General features: G+C 41.6%; 1 protein-coding gene across 5 annotated transcripts in view; it reads right to left on the bottom strand.

Annotated features, from left to right (window-relative positions):
- Positions 1-16,454, bottom strand: part of myripb (myosin VIIA and Rab interacting protein b) — a 360,347-nt gene that overhangs the window by 89,147 nt on the left and 254,746 nt on the right. For 4 of the 5 annotated variants that reach the window (XM_062021122.1, XM_062021123.1, XM_062021124.1 and 1 more), the window contains one exon: positions 639-775. In XM_062021122.1, the coding sequence (XP_061877106.1) occupies positions 639-775 (137 nt within the window). Of the gene's footprint in view, positions 1-638; positions 776-3,423; positions 4,231-16,454 lie in introns of those variants that run through there. The other variant, XM_062021125.1, reaches the window with a different exon arrangement.

The raw sequence follows: 16,454 nt of genomic DNA, 5'->3' as shown, positions 1-16,454 counted from the left end.
CTTTTTCTACCGCTTGTCCCTTTTGTGGTCGCGGGGAGCTTGAGCCTATCGCAGCTTTTCCTTGTCAGGGATCGCCACACAGCAAGTCAATGGTATGAATTATGTTTTCAATCTGGATGCCTTTCCTGACGGATCACTGGCCGGATCCACCAGGGATCAATACCAATAATACCAAAATATAGCAATAAACACATAATAATAAATCATTATTATAAACAATTTTGGACTTGGTTTTTATCACTCTGCATGCTAAGTCATGCCCGCAAAGAGTCTCAGTCATTCCCACCAACCGTCCTGAACATTCCTCTCATCCAGTTTAGTCTGACCTGATTTATCCCCTCAGCGCTCCCTTCATCCATTTAATCCAGCCTACTGGGGTTTGAAATAATGCCCTGTGGAGGCAGACTGATCATGTTGCAGCCGGGTCAGAACAATGCTATCAGGAGGGGAGGCAGAATGGATAAAAAGCTGCCACTGCTTCTGTCCACCACAGAGCCCTTCACTTTGGACCAAAAGAATTGGACCGCAGCCTCGAGCAGGTATTAGCTGGGAGGACATGTCTGCAGGGGAACACACACACTCACACACACACACACGCACACACACGCGCATGCACACACACGAGACGACGAGGTTACCTGCGAGATCAGATAGCGTTCCTCTCTCTATAATGTGCTTCCGATACAAAGTCTTCAACACCTTGGCGCTGCCGAACCTCTTGAAGCGCCTCTTCACATTGTTGTAATACCATTCCAGGGACTGTGTCCTTAAAATCCTGCAAGTGAGACACATGCCAAAGAGAGGCATTAGAACGTGGAATATTCACAACATAGCTATTGTTTAGGGATGGAGAATAGACCACCATTAGCAATTCTATGATGTAATTGTACTAGCATATGTACTACTATTTTTTTAGCACAGTGAATCCCAACCTCTTTTCATGATCCAATTTAACTTAATTGGTCTGACAACAATTATTTATTCAATGCAAACAATTTATGTTCATCTACCATACCTCACCAAAGTGAGTACACCCCTCCCATTTCTGAAAATATTTTATTTGATCTTTCATGGACTTTGACACAATGTAAAGTAGTCAGTGTGACAGTGCACAGCCCACAGAAGGGCGTACATTAGGTGAAATGTCTGTCTCGCTGAAAATGTCCAAATTGGGCCTACAGTGTCAATATCTTGTGTGACTAACATAATTTTCCAGCACTTTATATTATGAAAAGTCAATTAATTCATTATTTATTTAGATATATCATTAGATATAATTTGCTTCTCCACCTATAACACAAAGCTAAGATGTGGATGTTTTGGTCAGACAGCTGAGTATAGATCAGGCCTGGGCAATTATTTTGACTCGGGGGCCAAATTTAGAGAAGAAAATGTGTCTGGGGGCCGGTATATCTATTTTCAGGAAAACTAATACAAAATCTCAAAATAAAGTCTGATTGAATGCTAAAAATGTTATGACAGATCGCCTTAAAAACGGAATGGAATTGTATTTTTTTCTATGAACGATAAAACCCTGAATATTGAGAACATATGAACGTCACCCCCCCCTCTCAATCGACATATTTTACAATCAAGCCAAATGCAACAAAAATGCAACAAACACAGCAAAATATGAACGTGAAGGGTAAAAAAACAAAAAACATCTACAATCTGATATATTTGATATATCACTAAGCTTTAGAACTTTTTTGTAAAAATCTCCTTCCGCGTCTGTCCCTGACACCCGCATTTTAGGCTCTGGAAACACTCTGTGGAAACGCTCCCCACCCACACTGCTTGGTGCCTCATCTGAGCTGCTGTGACGTAGATGACCATAGTCACTAGTAGGGTTGTACGGTATACGGGTATTAGTATAGTACCGCGATACTAATGAATCATATTCGGTACCATACTGCCGCTGAAAAGTACTGGTCCGCCACACCCTAAGATTTTTTGTTAAAATAAAGCCAATAATGCAATTTTTTCTGGTACTCTTTATTTAGAAAAGTATTGAAAAGTACCAAAAAGTATCAAAATAATATTGGTATCAGGACAACACTAGTCACTAAAATATCATGCAAAAGCGCAGACTCCAACCATTGAAATACTTTGTATAGTTCAAGACTTACGGTCATTAGAAAACATCACTGCACATCATAATGGCAGATACACTTTCCATCTTAAAGATCTAAAAAAATATTTGGGAATGTCCGGCGAGCCAGATTGAAAAGCTTAACGGGCCGCATGTGGCCCCCGGGCCTTAATTTGCCCAGGTCTGGCATAGATTGACCTACATTAGATTGGTCTGAACATCTTTAAACATACAAAATGTATCAAAAGGGCCCACGCTCATCCCTTAATGTTTCTGTATGTGGCCCTCGGTGTAAACACTTCCTGACAAAAGGATACATTTGATAAATATACAGCACAGCTTGTTAGCGGTGTTCCGATCCGATATTGATATCTGTACAAAATAACATCTAAATGTACTCCAATAAGCAAACAAGGTTGGTCTTTTCTTGTATTTTAGTGAAGTCATTTACAAAAAAAGTAAACATGGTAAGCAACAGGCAACTAAGAGCTAGCAGCTACACAATAACACACAAGCTAGTAATTAGACTTAGACAAACTTTAATGATCCACAAGGAAAAAAATGGGATGGAAAGTGTAGGGATGGAAAGGATAATGCATGTACAAAGTAAACTAAAAATGTACTGTAGTAGCAATATAAAATATAACATATATGTAATATTTATATATTATATATACAGTATATGATATATACTGATATATATTTTTTTTTTACATATAATATATACAATATATAACATTTACCATGTACAATATTACAGTACATGTAACAGTTGCAGCATAAAATAGAGAGTAGAAAATATGCATTATAAACAAAGAGAGGTAGCTAACATAGAAGGTGTTAGGTAATAGACAGATATTGTCATGTCTGTGTTCATGTTTTTGTTTGGCCATGTGCTGTTTTGTTTTTTGGACACTTCCTTAGTTCCTTGTTTCACTTCCTGGTTTTGTTTGTCACCATAGCAACCATTAGTTTCACCTGTTCCACGTTTGGACTCACACACACCTGTCTCACGTTTTCACAGTCATGTCACGCACCTGTTCACAGTTAGCCACGCACCTGTTTTCACTTATCATGTCACTATATAGGCTTTTCTGTTTCTGTTGTTCGTCCTGGCGACATCACCCATTCATGCCATGTCCACAGTTCCTTGTCACGTTAGTTCTTGTTTCATCTCTTGTCACGTAAGTTTTTGTTTGTTTAATGTTCATAGTTCTCCGCCATTGTGCGCGCCTTTTGTTTTCCTAGTCAAGTTTTTTACCTCCTCTGTGAGCGCCTTTTGTTTGTACCTTTGGTTTGAGTTTATAGTAATAATTAAACTATGTCTTTACCTGCACGCCACGTCCGTTCCAATTCTTTTGCACCACGGGAGAGCAAACCACGCCAGAGACCAAGTCGTGACAGATGTCGCCAGCATAAGAGCTCTCCCGCAAAAAATTTGGACCATTTTGACGAGGCAACGTGGGAGGTCCTCCGCGCGATGGAGGAAGAGACACTCCGCCATTCCCCCATGGAGCGCAGGGATCTCATGTGGGGTCCGACCGGCAAACTGGTGCCGATCAGCTCCCTTTGGCCCGGGGACGTTGGCACGTCATCCCTGTCCCGGAAGCGGCGCTCCAGACCGAGGATGTCAGGGAAGGTGAGCGGACAGCACGCTGCGCTCCTGCAGGCTCCTCCCCCTCCGGGCGAAAATGGAAATCAGCCAGCCTGGCAGCTCAAGGAGCACTCCACAGACCTGGAGATTGTTTTCCCAAATTCTTTACCGGTTCAATCCAAGCCACCCAAATTCCATGCCCCGCCCCCCAGGACTCATGCCACACCCAAGTCAGAAATTTTTTTTTCACCCACAAAAGCCCAGGTGGGGGGGAAAGAAAGACATTTTGGACAATTTAGAGGGGAGGATTCTGCCCTCCTCCTGAACCCCCTCCGCCCACCCCAAAAGACGGTTCCAGACCGCGGGGAGCGCGTCTGGTATCCGCTCCTTGAGGGGGGGGCTAGGGCTGGGAATTGTTCAGGTGGGGTGGCTCAGCATCGTCACGCCAAGCCACAGCCTCCAGCACGACCACCACCACCTGTCTTTCGACCTGCCAAGCCACAGCCACCAGCACGACCCCCACCACCAGTCTTTCGTCACGCCAAGCCACAGCCTCCAGCACGACCACAACCACCTGTCTTTCGACCTGCCAAGCCACAGCCACCAGCACGACCACCACCACCAGTTTTTCGACCATGCCAAGATCCACCTGCTCCACGCCCAGCTCCACGCCAAGCGCCACCAGTACCTGCTCCACGCCAAGCGCCACCAGTACCTGCTCCACGCCAAGCGCCGCCAGTACCTGCTCCACGCCAAGCGCCGCCAGTACCTGCTCCACGCCAAGCGCCGCCAGTGGCTGCTCCACGCCAAGCGCCGCCAGTGGCTGCCCCACGACGCCAAGCGCCGCCCGTGGCTGCCCCACGCCGCCAAGCGCCGCCCGTGGCTGCCCCACGCCGCCAAGCGCCGCCCGTGGCTGCCCCACGCCAAGACCAAAGCCAAGACCAAGACCCGCCAAGTGACCAAGACCAAGACCCGCCAAGTGACCAAGACCAAGACCCGCCAAGTGACCAAGACCCGCCAAGTGACCAAGACCCGCCAAGTGACCAAGACCCGCCAAGTGACCAAGACCCGCCAAGTGACCAAGACCCGCCAAGTGACCAAGACCCGCCAAGTGACCAAGACCCGCCAAGTGACCAAGACCAAGACCCGCCAAGTGACCAAGACCAAGACCCGCCAAGTGACCAAGACCCGCCAAGTGACCAAGACCCGCCAAGTGACCAAGACCCGCCAAGTGACCAAGAACCGCCAAGTGACCAAGACCAAGACCCGCCAAGTGACCAAGACCGAGACCAAGTCCAAGCACCGCCACGCCAAGACCAACCACGCCAAGACCAACCACGCCAAGTCCAAGTCCAAGACCAACCACGCCAAGTCCAAGTCCAAGACCAACCACGCCAAGTCCAAGACCAAGACCCACGCTGCCAAGACCATGACCCACGCTACCAAGACCGCCAAGGCCAAGACCACCCACGCCAAGACAAAGACCCCCCACGCCAAGCTTCGCCGCCTGACGCACCACGCCAAGCTTCGCCGCCTGACGCACCACGCCAAGCTTCGCCGCCTGACGCACCAAGCCAAGCTTCGCCGCCTGCCACGACAACGCGCCCACCTCCTCGTCGGCCAAGGATGTGGCCATTCCTTGGGCGTCCGCCACGCCAGGTGCGCCGACCTCCTCGTCTGCCAAGGATGTGGCCATTCCCAGGTCGCCCACCTCGTCAGGTTCAGCGGCGGTCTACCCGCCGCCGCCACCTGACTCTGCCCCGGTGGATTCAGGGACACCTGGTCTGGCGACCCACCGCCATGTCCCCCTCCCTCCCTCCCATGACTCTTGATCCTGTTTTTTGTTTTTGGCCATCTGGGATCTGTCCGTAAGGGGGGGGTTCTGTCATGTCTGTGTTCATGTTTTTGTTTGGCCATGTGCTGTTTTGTTTTTTGGACACTTCCTTAGTTCCTTGTTTCACTTCCTGGTTTTGTTTGTCACCATAGCAACCATTAGTTTCACCTGTTCCACGTTTGGACTCACACACACCTGTCTCACGTTTTCACAGTCATGTCACGCACCTGTTCACAGTTAGCCACGCACCTGTTTTCACTTATCATGTCACTATATAGGCTTTTCTGTTTCTGTTGTTCGTCCTGGCGACATCACCCATTCATGCCATGTCCACAGTTCCTTGTCACGTTAGTTCTTGTTTCATCTCTTGTCACGTAAGTTTTTGTTTGTTTAATGTTCATAGTTCTCCGCCATTGTGCGCGCCTTTTGTTTTCCTAGTCAAGTTTTTTACCTCCTCTGTGAGCGCCTTTTGTTTGTACCTTTGGTTTGAGTTTATAGTAATAATTAAACTATGTCTTTACCTGCACGCCACGTCCGTTCCAATTCTTTTGCACCACGGGAGAGCAAACCACGCCAGAGACCAAGTCGTGACAGATATCATCTATTATTGTATGGCGAGTGATTATACAGCTGGATTATTGTATATTATATATTAATTAGTATATTGTATATTAATACGCATTAAGCGTCCTTAATTGAACATTGTTGCAGTCTAAAACATCATATTTGTTATTATAAACACGTATCAAAAAATGTATTACTTACATATTCAAAGTCCGCATGGCAGAAGCAGATTAGAAAGTATCCAGTAACAAACATGTCCGCACCATTCAATTTACTGCATCATTAGTTTGTTTATTGTTTTTATATTATACATAGTATAATATGTATTACTAATTACAATTTTTTTAGGTTTTCATTACATTTTACTTATGCGACTTTATGTAAAACCTGCACTGCAACCAGATAATTTCCCAATTGTGGGAAGAACAAAAGTCTATCCATCTATCTATCCATCCATCCATCCTTCATCTTTCTATTTAATGAATTATTGGGTCCACTAGTGACCACAGCATCAGTTGCTATGTAGAGTGGCTCTTTCTATCATTTTCAGCAGACTGCACTGCAATATGATTACCCGCCCCCCCCCCCCCAGGAATGGGGCCATATGAAACCCTTCCCTAATGTAATTTAAAGATAGCTTAAGTCAATTTAAAAAAGTTAGTAATAAATAGGTTATTGTTTTCCCAACATACTATTGTTCTCTGGGTATATTCTTTTCAGGGCTGCAGCCATCAATTTTAGAATTGAGTAATCTATCGATTAGTTTGTTTTATTTATTGGCTAATTAGATAAAACACTATAGCCTCAATACGTATTTTAGGGAAGATAGTTTAAATAAACAGCAATTTTTCTGATTTCTATAACCTTTATTCTTGTTTTCTAATAAATGCACATCATCAACATTTTAATTGCACTTTCAAAATGTGTGCATTAAAACATGAACAAAATATATTTATATCCGCTATTCGCATATCTTAAGTTGCTGGCACTCAGTGTTGATCAATTTTTATTAGTTGCCCCCATTAAACGATGAATGAAAGCAACAGAATATAACATTTTATATTTTTTTCTAATTGCATTATTTGATTTAATCAATTATTCGTTGCAGCTCTATTTCACTTGAGCAAGCCTTTTGTAACATTTCACACTACAAAATCATAAAAATATGAATGATTTGTGCTGATATCGTATCGGATAGATGTCTGCTAATACTCAATTCAATATTTATATTAGTATTATTTAAATGTAACAGACACTCATTTGTCTTCCAACCTTTAATATGACATTTAGTCAGAAATGTACAAAATATACACACCAGTAGCTCAGTCTTGTTTGAGTCATTACAATTTTTGGCTCCGGCTTTCCCACCTCCAAAGACAACCTATCCCCAGGTGCATGATTGGCAACACTAAATTGGCCCTAGTGTGTGAATGTGAGTGTGAATGTTGTCTGTCTATCTGTGTTGGCCCTGCGATGAGGTGGCGACTTGTCCAGGGTGTACCCCGCCTTCCGCCCGAATGCAGCTGAGATAGGCTCCAGCACCCCCCGCGACCCCAAAAAGAGACAAGCGGTAGAAAATGGATGGATGGATGGATGTCCCTAATCTGTGAAATTGTTTTATTGTAGGGCTGGGCGATATAGACCAAACACAACGTGCAAAGTGTTTTGTTTAAACTCAACACCACATTACTGTTACTACAAGTGTCCTGAAAATTACTTTAAAAAATGAATTAGCTATAGTTACTTGTTACTTTACCAAAAAAGTAATTAAATTACTAATAGAATTACTCTTTAATAAATGCAATTAATTACTAGGAAAGTAATTAATGCGTTACTTAAAAAAAACCTAACTATATGTCATATACAGCTGAGATAAGAGAGCAGCGTGTGCCTTTAAAAGACCGTGTCTGTTGCCAAGCGACATGTGACGTCAGCGAGGGTTTCAGCTAAACTGTTGTTGTTAGCTTTAGCAGTTAGCAGCGGCAACCTGTCTGCTCTGAAAGCTGTTCTGTTGAATTTTTTTTATCAGCTTGTGTTACCTCTGGTTAATAAAGAGGCAGACCTTTCTTGTGCGCCAAAACCGCACTAAAAGAACACCTCCAGGCAACTACAACCCTAGACTAACACCCTCCCCCCACCACATCCCACCTCCCCGGATTGTAAATAATCAAATGTAAATAATCAAATGTACTGTATATGCTTGTTCTTATGCTTTCTGAGCTCACTATGTTCACTGCTCGCTGTACATATCCTACAAAGTCAGACCTACACTGTTTCAATGTCCATTTCTCAGATTATATAATTGTTGATGACTGAAGTGCTGATATCAACCAAACCTAACCCCCCGCCCAACCCCCTCCACATCCCACCCCCCGGATTGTAAATAATGTAAATAATAATTTAATGTACAAACCCTGTTTCCATATGAGTTGGGAAATTGTGTTGGATGTAAATATAAACGGAATACAATGATTTGCAAATCATTTTCAACCCATATTCAGTTGAATATGCTAAAAAGACAACATATTTGATGTTCAAACTGATAAACATTTTTTTTTGTTGCAAATAATCATTAACTTTAGAATTTGATGCCAGCAACACGTGACAAAGAAGTTGGGAAAGGTGGCAATAAATACTGATAAAGTTGAGGAATGCTCATCAAACACTAATTTGGAACATCCCACAGGTGAACAGGCAAACTGGGAACAGGTGGGTGCCATGATTGGGTATAAAAGTAGATTCCATGAAATGCTCAGTCATTCACAAACAAGGATGGGGCGAGGGTCACCACTTTGTCAACAAATGCCTGAGCAAATTATTGAACAGTTTAAGAAAAACCTTTCTCAACCAGCTATTGCAAGGAATTTAGGGATTTCACCATCTATGGTCCGTAATAACATCAAAGGGTTCAGAGAATCTGGAGAAATCACTGCACGTAAGCAGCTAAGCCAGTGACCTTCGATCCCTCAGGCTGTACTGCATCAACAAGCGACATCAGTGTGTAAAGGATATCACCACATGGGCTCAGGAACACTTCAGAAACCCACTGTCAGTAACTACAGTTGGTCGCTACATCTGTAAGTGCAAGTTAAAACTCTCCTATGCAAGGCGAAAACCGTTTATCAACAACACCCAGAAACGCCGTCGGCTTCGCTGGGCCTGAGCTCATATAAGATGGACTGATACAAAGTGGGAAAGTGTTCTGTGGTCTGACGAGTCCATATTTCAAATTGTTTTTGGAAACTGAGGAAAAGAACCATCCAGATTGTTATAGGTGCAAAGTTGAAAAGCCAGCATCTTTGATGGTATGGGGGTGTTTTAGTGCCCAAGACATGGGTAACTTACACATCTGTGAAGGCGCCATTAATGCTGAAAGGTACATACAGCTTTTGGAGCAACATATGTTGCCATCCAAGCAACGTTACCATGGACGCCCCTGCTTATTTCAGCAAGACAATGCCAAGCCACGTGTTACAGCAACGTGGCTTCATAGTGAAGTGAAGTGAAGTGAATTATATTTATATAGCGTAAAAGAGTGCGGGTACTAGACTGGCCTGCCTGTAGTCCAGACCTGTCTCCCATTGAAAATGTGTGGCACATTATGAAGCCTAAAATACCACAACAGAGACCCCCGGACTGTTGAACAACTTAAGCTGTACATCAAAAAAATAAAGTTTATGAGTTTGAACATCAAATATCTTGTCTTTGTAGTGCATTCAATTGAATATGGGTTGAAAAGGATTTGCAAATCATTGTATTCCGTTTATATTTACATCTAACACAATTTCCCAACTCATATGGAAACAGGGTTTGTGTATATACTTTGATGATTAACTTGTGTGATGACTGTATTATGCTGATAGTATATATTTGTACCATGAATTGATTAACGTGGACCCCGACTTAAACAAGTTGAAAAACTTTTTCGGGTGTTACCATTTAGTGGTCAATTGTACGGAATATGTACTGTACTGTGCAATGTACTAATAAAAAGTTTCAATCAATTTTAATCAATCAATCAGATCCTTCCTTAGGTACGGTGACTGCCAAGCACCTCGGCTGCGACACCCCGCAAAGAAAACGGTATGGCGGTATTGTCTCAAATATATATTTCTTTCTAAAATATACCGGTATACCGGCCAGCCCTATTTTATTGCTGTACCTAATGTTGTGGCTGGTGATGACAGACCAAAGTGTAAAACGAAACCATTTTTGTCCCAAAAAAATGATCATTTAGCTCACGTACTAACCTGCTCCGAGAAAGACGTGCTCGTGTAAATCTGCAGCTGAAAAGAGTTCCCGTTATGAGAGGGGTACTCTTGATGGGTTTTTAAATAATACCTTGCTCCACAGTATTTATCGAGCAGATCAATAGGAACCTACGGAGCAATGAGATTTATGGTGTCTCCCAATAAAGGACTAGGAATACTAAAGCAGCAAGAGAAAATAATAACCCTATTAACAGGATCCAGAGTGGCCTTAAGGCTTTCCATCGTTCTCTGTGGATTTATTATACTCAGCATTATCGGCAGGACCGCTCAATGAGCTTCAGCTTCTTCATTTCCTGCCACCGGTCGGATTAGTCAGACTCGCTGTAGACGACGAGAACACCACCTGCAATGTGGAAACTGACCTTTGCACAGTGGAAAAAAATAAAATGAAGATACCGGCGGTATCAGCGTGAAATCTTAATTGGACTTGCAATCAGTATGTGAATGCGGCTGCATGACATGACAGCGAGAGTCCATTTTGGGTGCGCATATGTGAAGGTAAACGTATGCTGAGCACAATTTAAACGTGGATAGCGCCTTTGCTAGACAGAAAAACTGTAGACGGAGATGGGATTTTTAAGACGAAACGGAAAGAAGCTTCTCAATGAATGAAGCATGACATCGCTTCCCTGGAGTGACGTGATCCAAAAAAAAAGAGTAAAAAGAAAAAGAAGAGTAGAGGCTTTCAAGTTCTGTGTGTGCGGCACGGGTTCATGAAAAAAAGAAATTGCATAATGAGACCGGGAGAGTCCCTCATTCTGAGCTGCAGCATGAATAAGTAAAAGGGATTCCTTTATAGATGCTCTCCTGACACTGTTTCCCTACACTTGCTCCATCATCTCCTGCATTTTCCTTGCAGCTCCTTTGCCTCCTGCTCTTCAGAAGGATGATTTGCACACCTAAATGAGCCCTGAATTAAATATATGGGGCGATGTGTAGTGGGTATAAGAGATTGTACTTAGGTTGGCTGGCTTATGGAGGCTGCTGGAGTGGAAATAAAATTAAACGAAGGAGCAACAACAATGTATATTATTTCCCTTTTGTTTGGTTTGAAAGTAAGAAAACTGCATTTTTAAGATACAAATGTTGCCTATCATCCACATTCCCTGTGTGGGACAAGAGCATGTCTTTTCCTTTTCTGTGCATTGTAAATAGTGGGAAAACGGCGAGCATGAGGCGGCTAATAGAGAATTTGCCCATTCCGCCTAAAGAATGTCCTCTAAAAAACCTCTGTTATGGCAAAATGTATATTTTAGTAATCTCTTTTCTAAAACAACAAATTGTTTTAGACATCTAAGAGTTTGTACGTGGGGCTTTGTCTTCACTGCATTGGTCTGTTTTTGTCCTACGATAAGACCCTTTAAGCATTCTTGGGGCTAGCTGGGGATATTGTATCTCCAAGCCACCACCTTCTCCATCAACAAGACTTCTGTGACGTTGGGTGATCACTAACTTATTTTGTATTTGTATTATGGTCGAAAAGTTACTCTCCAAATGGGTTTCTTTTGTTATTGATGTTGTAAACTGCCTTATCCAATGCTTAACCAAAACATTCCTATCCACAATCAGTTTGTTTTCGCCCATCTTCTTCTGTGAGCACCCTTTGAGGAAAAAAAAACAGGAAAACTGACAAAAAAAAAAGAAAGAGGAACACTTATATCAGCACAAAGTGTTGCCACGCAAGCCCCGAAAGAAAATTTTGAAAATCAAGACTACCTTTCCTGCAATTGGGTCCATTTCTATACTATATTTTACCTTTAGATTTATTCTCATCTACCAACCTCTTTTGGTAGGCTTTTTGACACTTACATCTCCAATTTAATGTACCACAGAAATATTTTTTTTTTTAGTAATTTACTAACATTATTATAATTGAAAATCCAATATAAATGATATAAAATGCATGCAAAGAAAACAAACACAAATACAAAAAATATGACAATAAAAATATAGAAAAAAATACCGTCAGCGGTAAAGTTTAGATCCATGAGGTAAAGAAGAACGTGAATTAATGTTTATAACTGAATAAATTCACATATGCATAAAAAATTGTTTTCTTTTGGATTATTTCCTTTAATTAATTAAGTAACGTTTGACAACCATTTTCCAAAACAATATAGAATGTGAGATATAACAGGATAATGCATACATTTATCATTTGTTTTCAAAACGGTTACAAAAAACTGGGACCCCAAAAATGTACTGTGGGACCCCATTTTTATGACTTGATGGGGTCCCTGGGACCCCATTTTGAAAATTCCTAGCGCCAACACTGATGGAGTATTGCTGCGTCGTGCAAAACAGCAGCAGGAGGCTGTGGCCTGCGGGCCGGTTCTAATACTAATAAAATATCATCCCGGGGGCCATAGATAATTCTTGACTTTGACACCCCTGCTGTAGAACTACAACTGGTTCGGAACTAACAGTGTTCGAATTGTCCATCCAACCCATGCAGTCACGGGGAGGACATGCAAACTCCACACAGAAAGATCGCGAGCCCGGGATTGAACCCAGTACTACTCAGGACCTTCGTATTGTGAGGCAGATGCACTAACCCCTCTGCCACCGTGCTGCCCCGTGTTCGAATTGTAATCATCCAAATATGATTAGTAGCAAAGTAGAACGCCGTCAACGTTGTGGCTTGGAGAGCGAACGCAGGCGACAAGTAAGCTCGCTAGATGATGCTAACCATGCTAACTGGCGAGCATTTAACAAGTTTTGTTTGGATCTTTTTTTATTTTATTTTTATTTTAGTGGGTTTACATTATCCACCCACAAAATTTGTGTTATTGTTAAAGTTCTGGCAGACGATTTTTCACAGGGCACATTTTCGGTGTTGTCTGTTGCGCGAAGAAGCTGTTGTTGTTGTTGGTTTGAATTTATTTCGAACATGTATGTTCATAAGAAAACGAAGTTAGCTCCATCTTTTGACACTGCTCTTTCGACTCCCATCCTTACGCGCTACAATATTTCATTAAAAAAACGCGGAATTGAATTAATGTTTAAAAACGCGGGTTTCCGAAGACATTTGACATGCCAGTATGTTGAAAGGGAAACATTCCAAAACACCTCTAACATCATTTTATACGTATATATGCTGCACCCATGTAGTAGCAGGCACATTCATGATAACATGTAATACTTAAAATAGTTTGGTAATTTTAGGTTTTAAATCAACATCTTTCCTGCGTGCAATGACTTCACAGAGCAACAAATAAAGTTAAAGTTAAAGTACCAATGATTGTCACACACACACTAGGTGTGGCGAAATTATTCTCTGCATTTGACCCATCACCCTTGATCACCCCCTGGGAGGTGAGGGGAGCAGTGGGCAGCAGCGGTGGCCGCGCCCGTGAATCATTTTCGGTGATTGAACTCCCAATTCCAACCCTTGATGCTGAGTGCCAAGCAGGGAGGTAATGAGTCCCATTTTTATAGTCTTTGGTATGACTCGGCCGGGGTTTGAACTCACAACCTACCGATCTCAGGGCGGACACTCTAACCACTAGGCCAATGCTGCTTCTGTCAACAACAACAACGACTAATCACACTGCAAAAACTGAAATCAAAGTAAGATTAAATATCTCAAATAAGGGTGATATTTGCTTATTTTCTGTCCGATAAGATAATTCTTCTCACTAAGCCGATTTTATGTTAGAGTGTTTTACTTGTTTTATGGGTTTTGGTCCTAAATGATCTCAGTAAGATATTACAGCTTGTAGCTGAGATTTTATGACCTATATTGAGTAAAACATGCTTGAAACTAGAATATCAACTGGTGCAAAGCTGTGTCATTAACACTCACAAGTATGAAACTACTTTTTTAAAGTAATGAAAGTAATGAAAAAAAAAAACTTGATGCCGAGCGCATATTATGTCAAGATAATGGCACTAGCATTTACTTAATTTAAGAATATTTTTTAACTTACTGAGCAAAAAGGTCTCTTTTTTTTCTACCAAGAAAAGTGCACTTGTTATTAGTGAGAATATACTTATTTTTAAGGTATTTTTGGGTTCATTGAAGTTAGCTAATTTTACTTGTTTTGGAAAGTCTTTACAAGCCAAATTTTCTTGTTCTATTGGCAGATAATTTTGCTTAGTTAAAAAAAATTCCCCTAATTTTTATTTTATTTTTTTCTTGTTTTTGAACACTGACTTTTTGCAGTGCAGGGCAGATTCATGAGAGCCAACGACAACTACAATGAATACATTATGAATCAGAACTGTATTTTTTTTAGCCTCAATACGTGGAGACTGAGTCACAAGAACATCGTGTTTAGTGCTACGTGCTAAATGTTTCATCAACAAAAAAAAAGAACACAACAAAACAGTCACTTATAACAGTGGTCCCCAACCACCAGGCCACGGCCCGGTACCGGTCCGTGTACCGATTGGTACCGGGCCACACAAGAAATAAAAAATAAATTTAAAAAAATATATATATTTTAAATTTTTTTATTAAATCAACATAAAAAACACAATATATACATTATATATCAATATAGATAAATACAGAAAAAAAAAAAAAAACATAACCCCCCACCGCCCGCGCCCTTCCATGGGACAAATTTTCAAGCGTTGACCGGTACGCAGCCACAAAAAGGTTGGGGACCACTGACTTATAATGACTGCTTTCACTGGGATGCCACTGATTGGATGGTTGTATCTTTCAGCACAGACTTGGGATTCCATTTTAGATTGTAAATTCACCATCGTCCTCGCTCCTCATTTCAAAAAATGCTGGGAGCCAACGAGCACCTTGCTGCGGCTAGCGTTACCTCTGCTCTCCATATTAGAGAGGAGGGGCTGTGAGCAAGGCGGAAAAGTAATTACTCAGTGTTAGCTCCTACAATAACAATGTCACTATAGCTTGTTGAATATGCAGGTCACGGCCAGGGCTGCGTGTTATTGACGATCTAAATAAAATATATTTGGCTGACGATAGTCATATTCTGATGATACATTTTGATGTCAAATTTGCTTTGTCCTGCAAATTCAACCGCATCCTCAACGCAATATAGAGTCCTTGATAGCGGCTAACATCCCTCCCCAGTGCGAGCCACGAGTCCTCCCCCTGTGATGGTAAAACTATTTTTCTTACAACACGCATCATTATCATTGGTGGACGAGGAATAGCTAAACATGCTATGCTACACACCGTAGGAGGATATGCTTTCTGCTAAGTGAGAGGTCTTGATCGGTACAAATAACAGCAACTGTACCAAGTATGGTATCTGTTATGATTAGCTGCCCGGATCATAGTCTGTTTACGTTTTTGAGTCACTTGTGTTTTCAGCACCTTTTGAGTTTGTGTGTTTCAGTTACCATGACGGCAGATTACATTCACCTGCCTCTGGTTAGTGTTTGGGATGCTCACACTGCAAAAAGGGCAGTGTTCAAAAACAAGGGAAAAAATACAAAAATTAGGGGTATTTTATTTGAACTAAGCAAAATTATCTGCCAATAGAACAAGAACATTTGGCTTGTCAAGACTTTCCAAAACAAGTAAAATTAGCTAACCTCAATGAACCCAAAAATACCTTAAAATAAGTAATTTCTCACTAATAACAACTGTACTACTATATGAGTACGTATTTTCTATTGTTTCATTGAAAATAAAAAAGCAAAAATCCATTTGGCTGTCATCTGTTTTAATATGAGACGCAATTGTGTCAAAGTCATGATTTTTTTTTTTCATGCTTGAAGTAAGAAATTATTACTTTAAAAAAGTAGTTTTATACTTGTGAGTGTTGATGACACAGCTTTGCAACAGTTGATATTCTAGTTTCAAGCATGTTTTACTTAATATAGGTGATAAAATCTCAGCAACAAGCTGTAATATCATTTAGATAATTTAGGACCAAAACCCTTAAAACAAGTAAAACACTAACATAAAATCTGCTTAGTGAGAAGAATGATCTTATCAGACAGAAAATAAGCAAATATCACCCTTATTTGAGATATTTAATCTTACTTCGATTTCAGTTTTTGCAGTGCACCTGTTGCCCGGGCACCAATCAGAGAGCTATTTAGTCTATGCCCTGGCCTCACTCGGTCTGGCTTCCTAGTTTGCATCACGCAACAGGTAACGACAGTTAG

The sequence above is a fragment of the Entelurus aequoreus genome, linkage group LG15 (assembly GCF_033978785.1).
Source record: "Entelurus aequoreus isolate RoL-2023_Sb linkage group LG15, RoL_Eaeq_v1.1, whole genome shotgun sequence".
Classification (NCBI taxonomy): Eukaryota; Metazoa; Chordata; class Actinopteri; order Syngnathiformes; family Syngnathidae; genus Entelurus; species Entelurus aequoreus.
Note: the sequence above shows the minus strand (reverse complement) of the source record. Positions and strands in the feature narration are given on the sequence as shown.